At 40.3% G+C, this 23,131-nt stretch overlaps 1 protein-coding gene across 4 annotated transcripts in view; it reads left to right on the top strand.

Annotated features, from left to right (window-relative positions):
* Window positions 1-23,131, top strand: part of DAPK2 (death associated protein kinase 2) — a 46,684-nt gene that overhangs the window by 17,680 nt on the left and 5,873 nt on the right. For 2 of the 4 annotated variants that reach the window (XM_059482334.1, XM_059482333.1), the window contains exons 3-10: window positions 7,841-8,062; window positions 11,424-11,562; window positions 12,981-13,110; window positions 14,230-14,278; window positions 14,964-14,990; window positions 17,941-18,093; window positions 19,498-19,543; window positions 20,453-21,454. In XM_059482334.1, the coding sequence (XP_059338317.1) occupies window positions 7,841-8,062; window positions 11,424-11,562; window positions 12,981-13,110; window positions 14,230-14,278; window positions 14,964-14,990; window positions 17,941-18,093; window positions 19,498-19,543; window positions 20,453-21,088 (1,402 nt within the window). In that variant the 3' untranslated portion in view covers window positions 21,089-21,454. Of the gene's footprint in view, window positions 1-7,840; window positions 8,067-11,423; window positions 11,563-12,980; window positions 13,111-14,229; window positions 14,279-14,963; window positions 14,991-17,940; window positions 18,094-19,497; window positions 19,544-20,452; window positions 21,455-23,131 lie in introns of those variants that run through there. The other 2 variants (XM_059482335.1, XM_059482336.1) reach the window with 2 other exon arrangements.

Genomic DNA, 23,131 nt, shown 5'->3' with positions numbered 1-23,131 from the left:
AGCCTGGCACGAGTCACTGTTCTGACAGTGTAACTAAGTATTTATTTATGTAGTGAAAACAAAAAGCAAAGATAACCCAGGTGCTCTTTGCAGGGCAGGTCCCTGGAAATCTACAATGAGAAGTCCTGGCCCCCAGCTAGTTGGACTCTCCCTGCTAAACAGAGCTGTGGTTGCAGTTGGTAAAGTTACCCTTCACTCACACCACACAGTATCTTCATACCAGGAATGGTTTTTTCTAACTGTAGAAATTGCTCAGTACTGTGCTTTCTCAGACATGAACTTTAACTCTGTTCTTTGATTAGTTTGCACTTTAAATTAGTTCTTTAAATTTTGAAGAATAACTCTGGATTATTTTCTCTTACAACACACACAAAGCAGGCCTTTGTGTTTGATGCAAAATGTTAATTTAGTTCTGAGGACTAGCCAGCACTTCTGTAATGTTTCTTGTTACAGATCCTGTAAGTCATGTTTCATGTATGTGAATCTTCTGCTGAAACAGTTTTGGCATCTGGAACTTGGTCACAATCACTGTGATTGTTATCAGCTGTCTGATGCAGTCACTGTTCTTGATTTTTTTCTTTTTAGTCCTTCTAGCAGGTTTCAGTATTAGTTTTCAATGCTACCTTAACTGTTTCCAAAATAAAACATTTGTTACAGAAAGTGCAGAGAAAATGAAAGGTTTTGGGTTTTTCCTAATAACAAAGTTGCTCTATCTACAGTAAGAGAGAAGAGTTGGCCTTGGCCTAATTTGTAACAAAGTCATGCATTCCTTATCATCAGCATACACTGAGATCATTTCCATCATCAAGGTGGATCTCCTCAGTCCATGTCTGGCTTTGAGAGTATAATTAGAGATGATGACCTGATGAAGTGGTAGTTCTCACAAAGCTCAAATTTTGTAAATTATTTAACCACTGAATAATAAGCAGAATATTATTTCCAGAAAAAGACATTAAATATTAATCCCAATCTTTGTTTTGCCATTTCTGTAAAAATAAAACTATTTTTTCCATTTTGCATTGGAATAGAAAGCAGATGGAAATTTCAACAGCTGAGAAAATATACTGTGTATAGTATTAATTCCATACTTTAAAAATGAAAAATATTACTTATGAGTAAAAATGCACATGAAATAAACATAGTGGAACTCTAATTCTAACTGCACTGGCCAAATTGTTAACATTGATGCAGAATAGAGCTCACAGGTCTGATGGTCAAGGTCTCAGGTGACATCTGTTAATCCTTGTTATCACTCTACACCAGTTTGAACCAGAGTGAAGACCTGTTGTAATAGCTGAGCAGTGAAATGGGAATTTCAGCAACTCTTTGCAGTTTTGGCCTTACAGATAATTTCCTAAAGTCTTGAATGAAATGTCAACATAGTTTCCATCTGTTTGATACGTGGGGAAGGAGAAAAGTCATTTAACTATTTGACTGTAATACTTCTCCCCTCTTTCTTACAATTCATGTGCTCCTGGGCCTGTTACTCTCAGTCCATATCTGGGTGTGTTTGGACCTTTACTCACCCAGGTGCAATGTGCTAACCTTTCTTACACACATTACGTCTGTCCTGCTGTTGTTCCACATGGTGAGAGGGACAGCTTATCAGATCAGCTATTCCTGCTGAGCATGAGTCAGCTCTGACCTTCCCTGGCTCTCTGCACTCTGCTCATTGCCACTCTGAGCACTGATACTCAATCCAAAAGCTAAGGCAGATAAGCACGGAGGATTTTTCATCATATGCATTTTATTCTTGAGCTTCAGATTACACAGAGAGCTTGCCAGGCTGTTGGGAACCTGTCAGAGCTGCTGGGCTCATGCTCTCTCACTGCTGACTCTGCATCTCCAGTCTCAGGAGGAGCTGATAAGGGCCACATGGATGGGCACTGCAGGACTGGGAAGTTTCCAAAAGCATTGAACAGTTTCAGGAGATGCTGTTGACGATTCAGGAGGTAGCACAATTTCTTGTGACTCATGGCTAAGGTATTAATTGTGCTATTGTACTGAAAGCTTGTAATAATTCCTAGCACTGTTCAGAAACATTAGATTTATCAAATTCTCTTTGAATTTCAAATGAGCTGCTCTCTACTTATTCTAGTAAACCAGATCCTTCTGTTAAGTCTCAATATTCTTCTTTTCTGACTCTTTTCTGGCCCTGGACACAGAGATCACCTTTGGGTCAGGGTGTGTAGGTTACCCTTGTGTGAGTTCAGAGAGATGGAGATGAAAGGTGTCAGACAGTGACTTTATCAAAGACAGAATATGTCCAAAGGTGCTCAGCACTTCCCTTCAGGAATATTGAAATTTATCCCCCAAAGTCACTTTGCTCTAGAACATTACACAATCAGTAAAAGTTGAGTTGTGAGCAAAAACTCACACTGTGTTTAAAAGCTGCAGCTGATTTTTTTTTTTTCTTTCTACTACTTTTTAGTAGTCTGGTGAAATTCCTGTGGAATGCCCTATTTAAAAAGGTTTTGAATCATTCTGTTATAATCTGGCATCTGGTAGTTTAAGTTCTGTGTAGTTGCTTTAGGAGAGGTAATCACTTCCTTTGCATTTTGTTGGGGGGTGGGGAAGAAAAACAAACAAGTAAACCAAAACTCAGTTTTATCAGCTTAAACAGTGGTGACATTTGTGACAGCTTATTTTTAAAACTATTTTTGAAGTTACAAGAGATGCCATCAGAGTATTTAACAGAAGAAGGTTTTGGGTTTCTTTTAGTTTTATTCCATAAAGCCTCACGGAAGCAGTGAGATACTTTCCCTTTGGTGACCTTGCCGTAGAATTTCTGATTTACTGTTTCAACTATCCTACTCTAATTTCTTTATAAATGCTGTGCTATTTGACTTCCTATTTATTTACTGTGTAGATTAAATTTTGCTGTACCAAAATCCTAGTTTAGTCTAAAACAAAAAGTCGATAAAAAATAAAATGCACTGCAAATTATTGTCATTTACAGAAGGCTTTTACATCTTTATAGCTGTGATTACAGAATTCCTGCAAAACCCCTCCATATATATATGTGCTTTTATGCATATATTTTGTGAACTTAGCATGGCCTTTGGTTGATCTGTGTTTCATAAATGAACAGAAAGCATAAAAATAGATTCTCGCTGTTGTTCCAAGCAGACTCCTGTCCTCTCTGCTGGGAAGAGCACTCAGTGCAGTTGCAAATAGCAGAAGTCATCTCTGAAGTGTAAGCAAAGAGGGGGAAGAGTATTTAGTTTAATAAAACTATGGTTGAGCAATTGCTCTGATCACTTAGGAAAAAAAAAAAAGTGAAAAATATGTTTTCCTCGAATTCAGCAAGAATTCTCCAGGCTTTGCTTTGAAAGTTAGCAAAAAACCCAACCATAAATGGATAAAATTACTCATATATTTTTCCAAAAAAAGTAAATAGGAATGAAAAAGATGGAAATGTAATAAGGTGCAGACTTTTTCTAAGCTTGAGATGACCAGTTAAAACCAGTCAAATTTAATAGTGGCAAAAAGGCATGATGAACAAAACTGTTGACATTATAACAATGGATGTAAATGAGAATGAATTATCCTCTGCTGAACTGAACACACCAGCCTTGAATGCAGAGAAGCCCTGTGTTCAGGTTGGCTAAATGCTATTATTGTGGTTATGTTTATGTCTATTGACTCATGCATGTACACAGGATTATTTCATAAGGTATTTTTAGTATCTTTAAACTCTTACGCAGTCACAGTACTGCCTGTGAATTTAAGCGGTTAAAAACTGGTCTAGGTGCTGTTCACTTTTATTTTAGCCTCCTTTCAGGTCATGTATTCTTGTGCAGGAACACCTAGTGAATAAAATATGAATTATTATAATTGCACTTCTAGTGATACCTAGTGACATGAAATGAATTTGTATCCTTACCCCATATAATGTTATTTCATTTTCCAGTAGTATTACCTGTATTTTACAGACTTGGGGAAATTAGGTACAGAAGGACAAAGGTGTTACTTTCCATCAAGTGTGTAGAAACCTAATTAGTGTTAAAGTCAGTGGGAGGCTGCCTAAAATCCCTTGCAAATCTGTTCCTAAGTAAATTGCCCTGGCTCATGTAGGGAGTTGTGTCACCTCTTGACTGGCAGAATGCCAGAGCACTGTCCTTTGCCCAGGTTCATTTACTTTTCAATGAACTTGTTGAAAACATATTTCAGTCTAAAGTGCATCTGTCAATGTGTTCTCATATATCATGTCTTTTATGGGAATTTAAAATTTTAACAACTAAGGCATCGTCATCATATTTTTTAGAATTCTTTAATGAATAAAATGAAGTTGAATATGAACAAGACACAAAGAAATAGGCTGAACACGAAGAAAGGGAAGAAATGGTTTGCTATTCTGAAATGATAGACAGAATCAGCTTCCTGACTTCTCCCCACTCAGGCCTCAGAAAGCCTGACTGGAGTCAGGTAACTTGTACTGTCATCTCAGTACTTTTCTTACATATTTGCAGTGTTTTGAGAAGCGCTCCTGAGCCATGCAGTGTTCCAGGAACATCAGAGGAAGACTGCAATAAACCTGTACTTGTGCAAGCAGTTGCTTAACGGCTCTCTTTATTCTAAAGCTGTGGGGCAGCAGCTCTGCTGGGCACTGGGGCATTTCAGACTGGCATCTGCACTGCTCTTGCTCTCAGATGACATTCTGCCCCAGGGCATTACCCTCCAGAACCAGTATTAGAAGGAAACTTTGACAAAGAGCAAGAAGTTGTCCTGTTATTCTGGATTGTCCAGCTTCGCTCTTCCCACATCCTGTCCTGAAGTGCATGATGATTAAATGAGCTGAACTTGTGCTCTTCTAAAGCATGCTTCTGAAAATAGACTCCAAACCACCCAGTAATATTGTCTGTGTTCTTATTCAGTGACAAACCTCCTACATGATAGTAGCAATGCAGATGATGGGTTGTCTTCATTGCTGGGATAAATTCCATCGTTACAGATGGACAGATTTGATGTTGAACCTAATTATATTATAACTGACACGATGCAGCTGCTGTTGTTCATACTCTTCAGCTGTTTCCACAATTAAGGATGCTTAGTGTGTGACAAGGCTGTTGCACAGCTGTCCACAATATTTCTGGAAGGGAACAAATGTAACTTCTTGGAAAAAAAAAATTTAGAAATTAGAAATAGTAGTGTCATTAAGTTTGGAAAAGATTTCAAAGACCGGTGTCAAAGCCAGGCGCATCCAGTTTCTCCGAGAATGCTGTGGGGGACAGTGCCAAAGGCTTTACTGAGGTCCAGGTAGGCTCCATCCAGAAGTGTCAGCCCCTGAGCTTATCCTGCATGTGTTGGAAATACTTCTGTTCATGATCCAAGTCATCTTTGTTTCAGCACTGTACTAAAACCCATGAATTCTGGCAAGGTCTTTTGGCTGAAATTTGGGTATCTGAGCTGTGAAATTCAGTTTCAAGTTTAAAATCGGGTACAAATGCCACATGTGAAATTATCTAAATGACTTAATTTCTCAGTTCTGTCAACTTACGTGTCAGGAGGACATACTTTCCTTTCTTCTGCTTTTTTCCTAGCCTAGGTCAAAAGTTTTGGAAGCTGACAGAGTTTGATTCTTATAGCCTGAAGGCAGATGCATGAGAAGGCACAAAACCACTGCTGTCTTGCTCCTGGCCTTACAATCTCTCTAGCTGACAAGGAATCCAAAATGTCTGACTGTGACTGTAAAATGCCTGTGAGGCATCCTCTTGTTTCATAGCTGAATGGACCTGCAGGAGCTCTTCATTAGTAATTGCATTGTAACTGTCTTAAATGTCACAGGATAAGAAATTGAGCATTGGTGTCCTTCTCTGTCACTTGTACCCTCTTCTCCTCAGTCCCAAACTCTCCCACTGAAGAGTTGTCTGCAAAAGCCTTTTTTAAAGGGATATGGGAAGTGGCATGAATGCTGGGACAGGAGCAGCAACAGTGTGTGTTGGTGACCACACATGCAGGGGAGCAATAGTAGATTACAAGAGAATTGGTACTGTAATAGTTATAGCCTGGGACAATTATTTATGTCAAAGGAGAAGACAGAAATTCCTATGCTGTGTCATTATGACTTTTGTAAGCTTTTGCATCAACAGAAATGTACAAAATCCACAGTATCACTGGAATTTCTAAATGCAGAAGTGATTGTGTTTGTTCCCATAATCAGCACTCATAAAAAAATATTTTCTCCTGAACTTTGACAAAATTTGTCCCTAGAGAGGATTCAAGGAAACAAGCACAGGAACATTGATACCATGTTTCTTCAGAAAGTCTGAACCAGGCAAGATGCATGTCTTGCAAAATATGATCCAGCAAACAAGAAAAACATGAAAATCGTGATGTTTTACACGAGCAGCTCTCAGCACTACAAAGCAAACTCTTTTAGTAGAATGTTTAAGGCAAGTGTGGGAATTTTGTAGTGGGAATTTCTCTAGGGTTTGCAGGTAATGATAAAAGCAGGAGAAATATGAATGAATTAAAGCATGTGACAAATGGCCACAGTCTCAATTCCATTTGTGAATGATTATTCCCAAAGGGATAAGTACTCTTGTCCCATCTGTTCCTGCCTCCCTCCTGGGAAGGGTTTAGGATGTATTATGAAAATGAAAGACTAAAAGAAGTATGTCAGGCTGCCTGGCATTTGTTTGAACTCTGAAATGAGAGGCTGCCTGTGCCATAGGGGGGGAGCCTTTGAGAGCAATTGAGCACCAAGTGACAGCCTTAATTTTGAATTTCTACTCCTTTGTATTTTTAAGACAGACTCCATTCAGATGTCTGTGTTGATGAAGCACTAAGTACAGCATCTAGTGAGGTGCTGAATATAATTGCTGTGTATGCTGCATAATTTAAATACCAACTGTACTTGGATTCCTCATTTAGCAAGCCAGTGAATGATATAATAATATTGGAAACAACAGCTCGGTGCTTATACAGTGTAGTCATGGGAGGATGCACTTAATGAGTTTGTTTGTGATTCTTATAAAGAGATCCTATCTGATAAAATCACAGTAGCTAAAGGTTATGGTACCTGAAAGATGAGCCTTTTCCTTCCAAGTTTGGATATAATGTCCTATAAGGAAGTATGTGATACTAAATGTGTATTCTGGGACTGGAGATCTGCCAATTCCTAGGAGATAAGGCAGGAATTTTGCACTTGGAGTGCATTAGGAGCCACAGTGAGGAAAGTTTTACTAGCAAATTGCAAGAACGTGCCTTTTAACCTTAATGCAGCCACTGTACTATTTGGTACAGTGGGAAATTCTTTGTCCTTGAGGTGCAGTGAGAAACCTGCACTTACTCTATTTATATTTACAATCAAATTATCAAGTGAATGCATAAATACAAATAAACATTTTTTTAAATTTGGAGATTGGTTACTGGAGGCCAGTTTTGCATTTCCAAAGAGTTATGATTCATTTGAGTTCTTCTCTAGGGACTATTCTTAAAGACAAATATTTTAGTGTGTGTGTGTGTGTGTGTGTTCTTTCAGAAGACCCAGTGGTGTGTTGCAGATTTGAATGTCTTAAGTGAAGTAGTGGTAACTTGAACCTTTTGAGGCAGATCTTACTCATTTAAACATGAACTGTTTTTAGAGGTTTAAACTCCATTTGTCAGTCATTGGTTTTCTCAATTTCAGACACAGTAGGATGTTACCTTGTTATGCTGTACTGCCTTTGACTGCAGAGTCCTGACAGTCCTCACTCTCGTACCAAGAACGAGCTCAGTGCTGCTCATCAGTGCTGCTTGGGGCTTACAGGATCAGGCTTTGTATGGGGCTGGCTTATGTGGGAAGCTGTCATGTAAAAGCCTTAAGAGCATTTCTGTTGTCTCCTTGTCCTGGCAGTGGCCAGTTTGCTATAGTGAAGAAGTGTCGAGAGAGAAGCACAGGGCTGGAATTTGCTGCCAAGTTCATCAAGAAGCGCCAGAGCCGGGCCAGCCGGCGCGGGGTGAGCCGCGAGGAGATCGAGCGCGAGGTCAGCATTCTGCAGCAGATCCTGCACGCCAACATCGTCAAGCTGCACGACATCTATGAGAACAAGACAGACGTGGTCCTCATCCTGGAGCTGTGAGTAAGGGCCCTGCACATGTGGCTGAGGTGAATAGAAACCTGAGAGCACTGCAGAGGCTGCCAGAGCACAGGGGCTCTGATAAATGGAGCTGTTGTGTTCTCCTGTTGCGTTCTCAGGCTTCACAAATCTCGGCAGGAGCACTGAGTGAGGTTGGTGGTAAACAGCTTCCCCAGCTCATCCCTGTGCCCTGGGGATACAGGTGCACCTGAACATCAGCTGAGGTCATTTGATACTGGGCCAGGGAATCTTGTCAACTTGCAAACAGTTTCCTAAGGGAGGAATTAGATTACCTCATGTCTGCCTAGGGCTGCCCTGACATAAACCTTGGAGGAAGTGCAAGTGACCGCTGAACGCTCATTTTATTTTTCTTCCTGCTTTCATCTCTTTCAATACATGTGAGGCCATCAAGCCTTTTCCAAAATTCTCAGCCATTCTCACTACTTCCATATTTTCCTCATTTAGATCAGCTAGAGGAGAAAAGGGGAGGAAGGCAAGGGAAGAAGGTTTTTTAACCCCTTGGCATTGACTGTTGAGGATGAATAGCAGCAGGATGGGAATGATGAAAATCTGTTTACTCTTGTGCCACCATAGGAGGGGAGAAAACCACTGCCATTTAGGTCCTGCTGACAAGTGGACCTCCTCACCCCTACATGTAAAATGATGCAATTTTTCATTGTGTATGGGGCAGGAAATACAGTCACCATGCTTGAAGTTAGGTAGACCATATATTCCCTAGGACACCAGGACTTTGTGTATGGAATCCAGGCAACGAGGCTTTTATCTCTGAGGGAGCTCTCTAGGGGAGCCAGCATTTAGGTCAGGGAGCATTCCTGGAGATTAGTGTGACTGCTGGAAGATGGCATATGAGTGATGATGAGCACATGTTAACTTTGAAGTATATGTCTGGCCAAATGTTGGTCTCTGCAGCCAAGCTCTGAAAGACAGGGAAGGAGCTTGCTCTTTCTCACTGGTGACTACCTTGAGCTAAAGCAACCTCCTGTTTCATTACCTTCTGCTTTTCCCTGTCCTCATGTGGCCTGACATATTTTGTGTGTTCTTTTGTCAGACTGTAACATATTGCAGTTTGTAAAAATCTGCATACAACAGAAATTTGACCTGATAAAGGCTTCTGCATTCAGCTGCTGTATACAAATTGAAGATGATGATAATTGCTAATAAAGATAATTAAATTCTCTCTGTAAACAGATAATCTCTTCCCCTCTGACACCCTGCTCTCAGAGTCTCATATTCCCTGCTGTTTATCAAAGTAAGTGTAGCAGCACCTGGCCAAGCACATATGGTAACCTACAGTGAACTTCAGCTTCAAAGGAATGGCCCCAGTATTGCTGGGTAATTGAAGAAACTGCCCTGGTGTTTGAAAGAGGATTTGTCTGAAATGTTGACCCTCTCCCATACTCACAGTGCTGGCAAAACCATCTCCTCTTTTCAGAGAGGTCAGTTCTGCAGGTGCTGGTTCTCCTGTTCAAGAGGAGTGCCAGGTCCATTGCTGTGAAGTGCAGTTTGGCAGGCACAGGGCTTCTCTTTCCTTCTGCACATTGTCCAGGGACTTGCCCCAGCTTTCTGTGGGGCTGCTGTTCTCTGTGTCCTGTGCCCTGCCTGGAGCCTGCTTTGCCCAAGCAGAAGCAGCCTGGAGGCAGGTTGGATTGATAAGCCAGTGTCTCCTCTACAGGTTCTCTCCTCCCCAGTGTTCTGTACAACAAAACCTGTCCAGAAAGGCTGATGGTAGTGCTGAGACCCTTGGCAGGTGTCACCTAGAAAAGAAAATCAAGAGATGAAGTAACAGTCTCACAGGTTGAATAACTGAGATTAATAGAAAGGAGAAGGTGGCAGCTAAAGACAGTAGTTGCAACATATTTCCGGGTCATATGAGCTTATTTTGTTTGCCAGGTATTTAGTTGTAGCAATTAAAGCATCAAGTGACTTCTGCCCAGGTGAAGGGAGGTAAATTCTGCCAAGGTGAAGAGTCCTGCCTCACATGGATTAGAGAAGTTTCTGATCATGTGAGAGGTGAGAAAAAAAAATCTGGTAATCAATGGGCAAGTCACTATGCCCAGTGTAAGTCTCTGGAACAACAAGGCACCTTGTCACCAGCAGGAGCAGCAGAGGAAGCTAAGACACAAACCAAATCTTTGTGGCTTTGGAGATGCTGTTCTTGCTTGCAGTGGACTTGCCCTTGCAGGTTGTGCAGCTGTTGACAGTGGCTTCCTCTGAAGGAGGCAGAGTAGGGAATCACTATGTTGTCACCAGCAGTGTTGTGTGGGAGCCTGGGGTCAGAGCAGTGATTCCCTAAAAACCTCTGGAGCACCAGTTGTGATCTGACTTGTCTGTGACTCCAGCACCTGAGGAACTCAAAGCATTTTTACCTGCCAGTGCTTTGACAGGCCAAGAGCTTGTTTTCCAAAATGACTGTAGAGTCTCTCAGGCCCTTTGCTTGCACTCTGAGCACAGGTGGTGGTGCACCAGCACCCAAGAGTAACAACTGTTTGTGAGTGCCCCCAAAACTGAATCTGAAGAGAATAAAACTGTAATATTAATGACAGTGTGAACTGGCAACAGTAAATGTAAACATAAATACGAATAATAGCTGCAAACAATGCCTAATTCAATATTTAGGTGATCTTGTTTCAGATAAACAGAAACATAGTGCTGGAACTCTCTGTAGAAGGCACAGAAATGAAAATAAAACTTATATACTAATAAGGGTGGAATGAATTTCAGTTTTGATGTGAAAACTCATAGTAACTTAAAGCACTTCCATGATTTGGGAAAACTGGTTTTGGTACCTTCCAGCCTGTTGCAATGTGCTTTCTTCTTAAAAAATTCAGCACCAAAGAAATCCTTTCCTGTTAGTTATGTCAGGCAAGAATCTGTAGTAGAACAGTGTAATGGCTGTTCTGTAAAGAAAAGATTCTGTTGGCACATTTTACTACCTCAGGTTCTCATGGGAACTGCTAAGAAAATTAATTCTTCAGCAGTTATTGACTCTTACGACTTGTTCATACAAAACAAAAATGTTAAAAAATCGCAGTTGTAGTGGTTAAGTTGACCTTTTGAATAGGTGCATGTCTGGGGATTCAGCAAACATTGTAACTCCAGACCTTTGTGATCCTTGCAGCATCAGTGGAAAAGCCTGTCCTTAATTTACAGGGAAGAGAGCTGAAGCCAAAAGGAGGTTTGGGCACACCTGGACCAGAACACAAAACTCGTGGTTGTCTGCATGAGCAGACTTTTTCTGACTGTATTGAGGTTCTTTGCTGCTTTACTTTTCTTTGCTTGCATTTATGTTATGGATTACAGTGCAGGAGATAGCAGAATGTTTTTTGGTGTGTTTTGCAGGGTTTCTGGAGGAGAACTTTTTGACTTCCTGGCACAGAAGGAGTCTTTGAGTGAAGAGGAAGCAACCAGGTTCATCAAGCAGATTTTGGATGGTGTGAATTACCTTCACTCTAAGAAAATTGCTCACTTTGATCTAAAGGTAAAGATGTTGATTTAGTCTTTGGCTGATCTGTAGCTGCTAATTTTGGTATTTAATATGGGTAAGGTCAGGTGGTAACTGAAGATGTTGCAAGAATTGCAAGGTAGAAATCAGAAAGCATAAGTAAAGAATCATTAAACTGACAGTGAGTATCAAATGACATATTATATATTCACTTAATAAATCTCCTGGGTTTTAAAGGACTGGGTGTGGAGTTTAGCAAGTGTTAAATTAGAGAAGCATTTTTAAGCAGTGATCTGATCAGATAGAGGATAGTTCATCATTATCTCATCATTTGACAGGGCTCTGTTGCCTGCAGTGGAGCTCTAATGGTTTATACTACCTAAGGGATAAAACAGTCCTCCATGAGGTAGTGACAGTGACCTTTTCTGTATCTGTCTGTTCTAAAGAAGCTTACCTTATGTGTCTGTGGTGAACATATATGCCCTGGATCCATGAAAGAAGCCAGGCTTGTTACCCTGAGGCTAACACATGGTTGGTCCAATGACTGTGAGAATAAATTATTCATGTGCTCTGTTTCCCAGTGCAGCTCTGACTGAGAGAATGTGTTAGCAGGAGCAACTTCCACATTAGATTCTGCTCTGGAAAAGCCAGGCAGCTGTCAGCAGGGAATCAGACTCTCTTGCTCCTGCCCTTGAAGTTATGATTAAGTTATGAGAGATGAATGCATTGAAGCTCATCATGGGAGATAAACTGAACCCACAGTTACTCTGAAACCTGTGAATTCGGGCCATGCTAGGGAGTAGCTAAGGATGAGAAATTTAGTTGAAGAAAGGACTTTATGAAATATGTTGGATCTGGTAAAAAAGTAGAGTCTGTGGTTAAACATGATAGGTTTGATTTCACAGTTCAAGCTTCAGCTTTTTCTTACAATGCTGTGAGAATGCCACATGTTCTTTTAATAGCTTGGTATGATCTAGGACCTCTGACCCCAACTGTTTGCATTTTCTGGACTGTTCAGCTGGTAAATCCGGAATCTTTTCTTGGCTTTGTTGCAGCTGTGAATTTAATCTCATAGGGAAATTGTTTTTTCCTTCCCTGAATAGGTTCAGCATTTACCAAAACATTTTCCATTGGCTTACAATACAGTATAGGGTCAACTGGGCAAATATTGTGAAGTGTAAATTCCAAGAACAGATCAGTAAAATTGCTGTCAGCAAAATATTGTGCTGTGCAGCTGTCACTCAGGGCTGGGCAGTAGCATTTTGTCTGCAAACACCTGCACTGCTTCAGCTGCCTGCTACCTCAATCAAAAGAACTGTAAATGGTTAAGCACAGGGGTGTTTTTCTTGTTCTATGATGATGTATATGCAAAAGAAAAAAAGCACTTGAAAGCTCTGTTACTTTCCAAGAAATGAATATTTTAATAACATAGGTCTATCTTTTGTCATTTTTAGCCTGAAAACATTATGCTTCTAGACAAGAATATCCCTATTCCACACATCAAACTCATCGACTTTGGCCTGGCTCACAAAATAGAAGATGGAGTTGAATTTAAAAATATATTTGGAACTCCAGAATTTGTAGGTGAGTGACGTGTTCCTTTGTCTTACTTTGCAAATTTCAGAGGAAGTTGAGACATCTTGTCAAAGTTAAAAATTGAGGGATAGAAGTAGTTTTGATCTTATTTCTGTCAAGGCTACTTAAATCTAGAGGTTTACATTATTTTTCTGGAATAAGCAAAGGTGCTTTCTGTAAACCAGAAGTACTACTCTTGTGAGATTAGGCTGCTGCCAAATAAATATTTAGAGATGTAAATTCAGGATTAGGATTGTGAAGCTCTGCATATTCAAATTATAATCTTTTTACTTGTTGCCTGGGATAAGTAGATCTCTGCATTGTGGTACATGAGTACACAGTTACATGGGTGTCTGTCATTGCTTTGTAAATAAAACCACCTCACACTGTACACCTGCTGAGTATCCTCATGTCCCCTTACATTTTTCCATGTGGTTCTCTTTTTGTTCCTCCCTGGTCATAATTCTGATGTGACTTGCCTGGATTTTAAGTTATTCTCCTTTCTACTTAAGTTATGCTCCTTTCTACCGGTTTCTATTTTGGGGTTTGTTTGGGGGCTGGGTAGAGAATTGTAATTAATATTCCAGTTAAACACAGCTGTTACAGATTATTTTTTTCAACTTATTTCACCCTTGCTCTTTTCTCTTGCATGCAGTCTTATATGGGGATGTTTTCCAATGAGGAAATGTTTCTTATAAAGATAATAGAGTTTGACATGGACAGCAGTGTAGTCTGGCAAGTTATTTCAATCTCTTGCTCAAGGGCTCTTTCTGACTGGCATTTACAAAGTTGCTATAATGGCACCAGTTAAAAAACAAAACAAAAGCTCATGCTTAGGGGCAGCAGCATTCTTGGGAGGTGAAATAATTTGTTATTTGTTGTAATTTGCAGGATAATTACTATATAATGTCTGTTTTACCCTTATTCTTGAGTTGCATTATGCTCCAAATTAAGCTACGTAGTCTCTTCTGAACAGTTGTATTTGGGCTGTAAAATTATAAACAATGTATTCCCTAAGCAACTTTTCCCTCTTCCCCTTCTCCCTCTTGGTAATTCTTGGCCTGCTACTCCAGCCTGGTAAAAATTTGTTCCCTAAGTTGCTGCTGTTTGATTAAATGTTTCTTACAGCTCCAGAAATCGTAAACTATGAACCCCTTGGGCTAGCTGCAGACATGTGGTAAGTTTTATAATGTGTTTGTGCTTTCTTTTCCTGGTTACTGTACAATTACTTTTTCCTATTTTGCTCTTAATAGAATCCATTGCACCACAACAAATTAAAAAAAAAAACCCAAACAAACAATAACTTAAATACAGTTAATGAGTCTTTGTTCTGTCATTCTATTTTTATACATTATTTTAAATTAAAAGATAAACATTTAATTTCTGCAAAATTACATTGAAAAGCTGGAGTGGTGGCAGTTTCAGAGTTAACTGTTTGCTACTGTCCATGCAGAGGAGCACTCTGAGAAGGAAACGAGTTCCTGCAGAGCTTGTGACAGCTTTATTTGTAAGAGCCCTTCATGCAGAGGAGACCTGTGTACTAATGTAATGGGAAGGCAGGCAAAAGAGGTCACCCCAAATCAAACATTCTGTTTCTGCTCCTCTGTGTTTCATGTGTGCACTGTAGTAAGTACCCACTGAGTAGAAATACACAGACTTCCAATATCCACATTACTTGATGTTATATGAAAAATTTTTTTTTTTCCTCAAAACCCTGTTTTGTGAGAGATGTTAGCAGTTATCTAAAGTCACAATGGCTCTCCTGCCTCTATTGCAGCTACTATTGACTGTTGTGTATTCTGCACATTAGGAAGAATACTGGTCATGTAGAACCCCTGCAATTAATGTGCTTTGTTTTTTAGGAGCATAGGAGTCATCACCTACATACTGTGAGTACAACAATTCCTAAAGCTCTGTGGCACTGGTACAGAACAGTTCTTCCCTTCAGCCATTTAGGGACCTGCACATGTGTGGTGGGCAGGGGTTTGTCTAAAAGACAGGGGTTACCCCACAGCCTTTTCCATTTAAAATAAGGAGTAAAGGATATGGGGCATTCTGAGCAGAAGGAAAACAAATGTCCCCAGCATCACTAGGCTTTTCTGCATTTTATGGGATCTCATCAGTTCCAAATGGTAGAGGATGGAAAAGCCAAGAGGATGAATAGCTCCTGGAATGACTGTCAGTTACCAGCCTGAGAGCATAGAAACAGAAAGTGTAACAGTCCCATTTACAAGTTGGATTATTTCAGGAGGAAACAGTGAAGTTTTTATTTGCTTGTAAAGGTAGGAGTCTAGATTATTATGCATAAGTAAGGTCACTCATTTCAAAAAGGTGAATTTAAGCTGAAAGAGGAGCAGAGAAGTTGACCCTGCAAACTGATACTTCAACTTATAGGAGAAAAAAAAGGGTTTGTTAAAGCTAGTAAAGCAAAGGTTGGTTGGAGAGATCGTCATAGTCAGTAGGCATAAAGGAAAAATAGTTCACAGAATACTTTTTAGATACAGATTCTCTTTAGAAGAAAAGTGTGTCACTTGTGAATAAGTAAAAAGAGGGAATTATGAGGTGCTCAAGTTCCAAAGAAATGAGTTTCTGTGGGCATCTGAGGACAAGTAGTTGAGAGTTTTAAGATGGAGCTTGACAACTTGGGAAACTACTTGTGTGAAAATGAATGCATATAACAGAGGAACAGCACTCGTTGCTTTTCCTCTCCTTTGACATGAGAATTGCAGGAGTGGACAGTGATCCTTGATCCCAACTATTCCATGGAAATCCTGTGACTCCTGGGGAGCAGGGAGCTGACACTGCTTGCTGGGAATTTGCACCCATGGCTTTGGCTGGTCCTTGTGATACTCAGAGGAATAAGTCTTCAAGAAGGTGGACTCCTGTATGAGATGGATTTGCTCTACACATTTCAGGCATCAGGACAAGTACAGAGGCTTGAAAGGGAAGGATTTTCAGTGTGGAAAATTTTCAGTGTGGAAAATCTTGGTCTATGCATCCGGGTTAGACCCCAAAAGCTGTAGAAGAGAGATAGGATCTGAGGAATCAGATTCAGTGCAACAAATTCCCTTCTTTTCTGCAGTGCAAAGAAAAGTTTGGGGTATTGGTTGAGCCCAAGCTCAAGTAAAAGGATTTAAAATACTGTCCAGACCCTTGCTTTTTGTCAGCACTCTGATCTGCACTGACACACCTGTACTTGCCAGGACATTAAACTTAGTGAATTTGTAAAATGGTGTTCCTATTTGATGAGAGGAAAACTTAGGAGTTGCGGTCAAGCAGCAGATGGGAATACTTAGCCTGTGATTAGTGATGCACAGAGCCAGCTGCTCCTCAGATCTTCCTGTTATACTGAGGGAACAGAGTAAGGGAGTGGTTCCTGTACTGCTTCCAGCACAGGAGAGCTGTTTTACCTGCTTGGCTACTAAGGATTGTTGTGGTCATTAAGGTAGAAAAATGTCTCCACACAAATGATCAGGAAAAAAGAGCACACTTTTTACAGTGGGAGGGATCAGCTTGCATGATAGGCTGTGGATGAGAAATTTGCATGCCTTCAAATCATATTGCCTCCTAATTTTAAAGCCTTTTGCTCATAAGTGTTCTGAATAATTGGGGTGTGTCTATGATGCCACCTACTTTAGCAAACGTGGCAGCAATCAAATGGATGCCATCATCAGGTGTAGAGTTCAAAATGCATCCAAGTCCTCAATTCAGTAATTTTGCAGTGATTCAGTAACTCTGCAGTGATTCAGTGGGTTATAAGGCAAAGCCTTTATTACTGAGGTCTGCTGGAACATATTTACAGGCACTGAGTCAGGATATGACAAAGGCCAGTTGCATTGGATATTAGGATTTGAGAATCCTCCCATTTCACAGATTTCAAAACTGAGCCCCAAAGAGAAAAAAAGAAAAAATCAGAGAATAGCAGACTGTTGATTTTGGCTTCCAATAAAGGGTCAGAAGGTGGAATTACAGCTGCTTCATGGCATAATTTGGGGAAGCGGAAGAGAAGCCAAGGCCCTAGGGCAGCTTTCCAAGTTGCAGTTTTGGAGCAAAGCTCATGGTCTGTGGAGAGGTGCCTACTTGTAGCCAGCAGAAAAGGAACCAAGGCTTAAGAGAAAGTATGTAAAACCCCTGAAAAATTGAGACTGACTGTGGTTTATGAGATGAAATTTACTGCATCAAAGACAACTGGAGGATCTCACTCATGCTCTCCTGCCTGTTTCAGATGCTTTGGTGGTGTTGTGTGATTGTAGAGGGGGGAGGAAGCAGTTTATGCACTTGAGTGTTTATTCTGTGGATAAGATCACATATGGTAGCTGGGAATTGGGCTGAAAGGCTTGGGTGGTCCCATCTAGCTGAAAGCATTTGTCCCATTATTCCCCAGTATTCCCAGCCAACCTGGTGGTGGCAATACAGACAAGGTTTGTTGAGAGTGGGATCATGTAAGCAAATGGTTTAGTATTCAAAACCTCAGTTTAGTTCCCTGGAGTTTGCTGCAGTCCTGTTTTGAGCCTGCTGCATCCTGAAACTGTTATCAAAGCTGGACATAATAGATAAGCACAATAATAGTCCAGAAGATGATAAGAAAAGGGGTGAGATCAATCTCCTTGGTATAAATACCATTTCCCATAAACCAGACTTTTGCAAGTCAGCATCTCCAGGCTCCTTCTCCCCCAACACAAAGAGATGCTGACTTTCAAAAGCTTTTCCTACGTGGCAGAGGTGCTTCAACAAAAGAGCCACAAATATCCTAAGAGTATATTCCACGGTTACTGCAATTTCATTAGGGGACTTCTGCTGTTTATTTTACCAACTGATTCCTCTTTCTGGCTTATCCAGGCTTAGTGGTGCATCACCTTTCCTTGGAGAAACTAAACAAGAAACACTTGCCAACATCACAGCTGTGAATTACGATTTTGATGAGGAATTTTTCAGCAATACTAGTGACCTGGCAAAAGACTTTATTCAGAAACTACTGGTGAAAGATACACGGTAAGCAAATATTCAGAGAGACCCATTTATCTCTAAAATAAACCTGGTGAAATGTGGCTTGACAACTGAAAAAGCTTTTCTTGCAGTGTGTATTGCCAGTCAAGAGCAAGACAGGTGGATGCTGCTGTGACCCTTGTTAATCACTGCATCCAGAAACCCTAAGAAGAGGAACCAAATCTCCTCAGCTAAATGCCATGTTCAGGACTGAATTCTCACCTGAGTCAAGCTGGCACAATGGGGTGTAGCTGAAGGGCTGAAAATGATGTGCACAATCTTGAGTTCAGGGTAACCACCACTCCACTGTTTCAGTTTCTTATGAACTACTCTACCAAGGAGGTGATACCATCCCAGAATATGCCCCCAATGGTGCAATGCCAGAAAAATCAGTACATGTGCTGATATGGAGTTGGTCTAAGTCTCTGTATCTGTGGCAGTCACCTAGGGTTTGTGTGACAGCTATGGAGATCTTTCTTCCCAGGTTACAGGAACCACCATTTTTGGGTTTGTGTTTGTTTTTGTTTTGTTTGTTTGTTTTAGTTTTTGTTTTGTTTTACTTGCTTTTAATGAAGTGCACACCGAGGTAGCATCTCCTTCCCTGTAACCGTCTTTGTCCTGGAGGAAAGTCAGACCATTGTGATTCTTTCTAATGACTTCATTAGGGGACAAAATAGCTATGAGAGAGAAGGAGCTGTTCAATGAAGATTTCTGCAAATCATCAGGCCTCAGTGTGGGGTAGAGTAGTGTTTGATGAGAGTTTTGCACAGGTCTAGCAGCTCCAAGGAGAAGTCAGTGCTGTTGGTATTTGTCTCCTGTGCAGACATGGTGCCTGTGCAATGCTGTGTTTCTGTCTTTGATTCTCAGTGCTCTTAACATGCTGTTCACCAAACTGCTACAATGCAGAAGGAGGTTAGGTTTGATCCACTTTGATTAGGTTTGCTGTATTCCTCTCAGAAATGTTGCTTTCAGGAAGCAACAGCTCCTGCAGTGCTGTAATACTGTGTTCCAGAGGACAGCTTTGGTATAATTACTGTTGATTCAGACACAGATGTATCAAAGGTGTATAGCAAGAATGTATTTTCTAAGCACCTTGGATGAACAAAACAAAGGAATGTTGTATAACTTTTTATGGAAGGGTGCACAAAAGTACAAGTAGATTTTGATGAAATAAGAATTAAAGTTGTGTGGAGTAAGGACAGTTAACTGCTGAAGTTTAGAACAGTAACTAAACTGCACACAAGCAGTGTGCCTCAGGGAGAAACATAAACTTGAAATTTGAGGGTTTTTCCTGGAATTATCATGATAAAGGCTTCTTAGGAAGCCCAGGAAGAGTTTGGGTCAATGGACTTCTGTACCAAGTATTTATCATTCAAATCTTCAGGATTTTTTTGTGTTGTTGTTTTTTAGGAAGCGGCTCACGATTCAGGAAGCTCTATCTCATCCATGGATAATGGTAAGACTGAATAAAGAAAAAGATCTTGTTTTTTTCCATGAGCAAACCAGAGATCATACTCTCACTCTAACTGATGTGTTAAATGGAAAACTGCCCTCTAAGTACTTTGTGATTGATGCTGGGTGACTCAAAGAGATGTACAAGGAGAAAATTACTTGGGTCTGACCAAATCCTTGGATTTCTGCAAATTACTTCCTTTATTATGATAACATTCAAAAAGAGAGTAACAAAGATCTGATGTTTATTGCACATTACAGTACCCATATTGGACTGGGGTTTGCATTTTTCCATTCCTCTCTGTTTGCATGGGGACATACTGTGTGTTGGTTTTCGTGTTTTCTGGAATTGAGAGTTGACTGCAATCAATATAGAAAATACAATTTCTCTGGAGAGAGAACTGCTGTGTACCCTGTGTTCTGGTTTGCTTACATTTGTGTGTTGGTATGTATTTTTTCATCATAAACATTGCTTGCTTATGTGGATAAGTCTCTTACTGAAAATACATTTAGCTAGTCTCAGCATGACTAATGAGGATTTTTGAAATTCAGTTTTTGCTTTGCATTGCACAAAACATTAGTTGGAGTGGTATTAGAGTTGTTGGTTTTCCTCCTACAAATATTGATAGCTTTGACACTGTTAATTGCTAAAAATTAGCATGAAAATAAATTGCAGCCATGTTGTTTGCACTCATCACATTGGAATGAGAGCATTTGTCACATTCAGGTCTGGGCTTATGTGTTTGGTGTTTGTTTCTTTTAATCAAATGCACGAAGGAAAATCTTTGTTAGCAAAGAATCTCCCAGCATTGTGGAAGCCCTTTGTCCCTGCATCCTTTGTGTAGAGTTTTTGAATCGCTGCAGTCTTGTAAATGTTCAGTAATATTGGTTCCTCTGTCTGACGACTCACCAGCTGAAAGATGAAACCAAAGTCCAGGAAAACAAGAAGGTGGGGAACGCGCAGCTGAAGACGAAACGCCTGAGGGAGTACACCATAAAGTGCCACTCGAGCATGCCCCCCAACAACACCTACATCAACTTTGAGCGCTTTGCCCGTATTGTGGAGGACATTTCCCATGTAGAGCAGGGTTTCAGCACCCTGGCTGCATCCCACGACTCCTTGCAGGAGGACATGGATGCTCTGCTCTCCATTTATAATGAGAAAGAAGCTTGGTACAAAGAAGAGAGCGAAAGCGTGAGGCACGCGCTGTCCCAGCTGAAGTACGAGTACCGTAAGGTGGAGTCCCTGAAAAGGCACTTGCACGAGGACACTGAGGCTGTCAGTGCCAGTCTCACCAGCGTGTGTGGGAAATATGCTGAGCTGCAGAGCCACTATGAATCCCTCAGGCAGGAACTTTCTGAGGAAATCAAGTGGATACAGGATTTAATGAGCAGTTTTCAACTGGAAAATGAAGCCTGTGTGAATGGAAACTTTCACTCTGTTTTCAGCAGAGATATTAATGAATCACTAATGGAGCTGTTAAATAGATCTTGCTGTGAAGAATTCCTTGCAGGGTTGAATCTTGATGTGACAGAATCCCATCAGTAACACTGAGATCAGGCTAAGTGTAGGGTTTGTTGTTTGTTTCAATGTACATCAGTTTAAAAAGGTTCTGGTGCATAGATTCTACACAAAAACATGACCTAGACTTGAAGTAGAAGTTCTGATGTATTGCACAAGCTGCTGACCAAGGCCATAATCTCCCAGTGGTTTGTAGTGTTAAAGTTTTGTTTTATTTCTTGTGTTCAGTGTCTGAACTTGCAGGAACAAGATTATCACAGTGGTATGGACACATCTAATGCCAAAACCTTTGGTATTGCCTATGTTTTACTCTGCATAATGTATTACAGTTACTAAAGATTACTAGGTAATTAATGTGGAATAAAGATTAAGTCATTCTGTACTTACTAGAAACTGAGTGCCTGGAAACTGATAAAAAAATCCTCTTATAGCATCTTTGGTTGGCTGAAGGAAACAGTTGGATAGCCCTGCTGCAGACAGTTCTATACACCTTATGATACAAATATTTGTAAAGGTTAAATCTGTAAATTAAAGCAAATGGTGTAGCAATTTAGCTAATACTGTGGAAATTTGCTGTGAAATTGCTGTCAATGAAGAATTTTAGGATTAGTGTTTAGGCCAATTGTGCAGGGTGAACTCTTTTACCATCAAAAGTAAGGTGAATTTTAAACTGAAGGATTAATCCACAGCTGAGTTTCTTGTCCTGTACCAAAGAAATTTTATTCAAAAGACACCATTGGGAACTTATAATGATCGAATGACTGTGCAATTTTGCAGTGCAAATGTCAATTTTAGACTAAGTGATAATATAGGCATCTGGTTTGTTTTCTACAGTGAAGAATATTACAAAGCTACAACTAGCTTAATCTATGGTGTGGCATTGAGGCTAGTGTTCTTGCTATAAAGATTTGTTTTCCTTAGGTTTTATAAAGTAAAAGAAAACCCAGCCTTGAATCATGCCCTGCTGTCTTGTATTTCAAAGAAGTCGTTTGATTATACTGTAACAACATGCAAAGATGTACCAATCTCATTTTTGAACACAATAAATAGTTATTTATGCAGGATGCAGTTGTTCCCTGATGGTTAGTGACTGAAAAAGACACCAAATTTCTGTGGGCATTTGCTGCATGGTGACTGTTGTGCAACTACAAGAATCAGTGAGATAATAGCTCTAGTCCAGCTAGAGTGAATATTTACATCTATGTATTAGAGTATATCTTTCACTGCCCCTCCTCCTTTTGCAGAGAAGTTAATGACCTAAATAAACTGAATTGTTGCTCTTCCTAACATGATTAAGAATAATGTTTCCTAATTTGAGATGAAAAGATAAAAGCATACTCTCATCTAATTTTTTGCAGAGTACAGTGGACCCATTTACTGCTGTGTCCTCACAAAGATGTGCAGAGGCTGATGCAAATTCAGAATTGTGAAAATAGTTATTCACTTGGGATATTGTTGCTCCCATCTGGAAGGAGGATGGAGACTGGATGTGCTCTCTGTGTCATTGTTCTTGGCACAATATGTGAAATTTTCAAAAGCTTCTATAGTGTAGATAGCCAAGATGTGACCCTGGCAAGCTGGCATTGATGGCTGGGGACAATTGGGCTCTACTGTGACAAATAGGATTGAGCATTTTGCATGTGTCCATTTTTATTGTTTCAGAATGCTTCTGCAGGTTTCTTTGAGCTGGAAGACCCATTCTAAAAACTGTCCAGGAGAACTGGAACGCAGGATTTTATTGTCAGGGGGAGAGAGACTTAATTCCCAAAATGTAACTTAAAGCCTAGTGGGAGTTAGAATTTGCAGAAAACACTCTCAAGAAAGAGAGTCTGCCTCCCCTCAGCCATGATCTCATATTCTTTGTTGATATTGATTTTCTTTATGAACAAATGCACTGGCATGATGAGAAGGAGCATTAAATGAGGCCACCTTGTTCCTGAGCATGTTTGGGTGAGGGCAGTGTTGTTGTGACTCTCTCCTTGAGGCTACTCACACTCTGCTTTTGAGAAGAGATCCTGATGATTTGAGAGAATGGCAAGGTCACTGAGTTGCAGGGTACCTAAAATGAAG

The sequence above is a fragment of the Ammospiza nelsoni genome, chromosome 14 (assembly GCF_027579445.1).
Source record: "Ammospiza nelsoni isolate bAmmNel1 chromosome 14, bAmmNel1.pri, whole genome shotgun sequence".
NCBI lineage: Eukaryota > Metazoa > Chordata > Aves > Passeriformes > Passerellidae > Ammospiza > Ammospiza nelsoni.
Note: the sequence above shows the minus strand (reverse complement) of the source record. Positions and strands in the feature narration are given on the sequence as shown.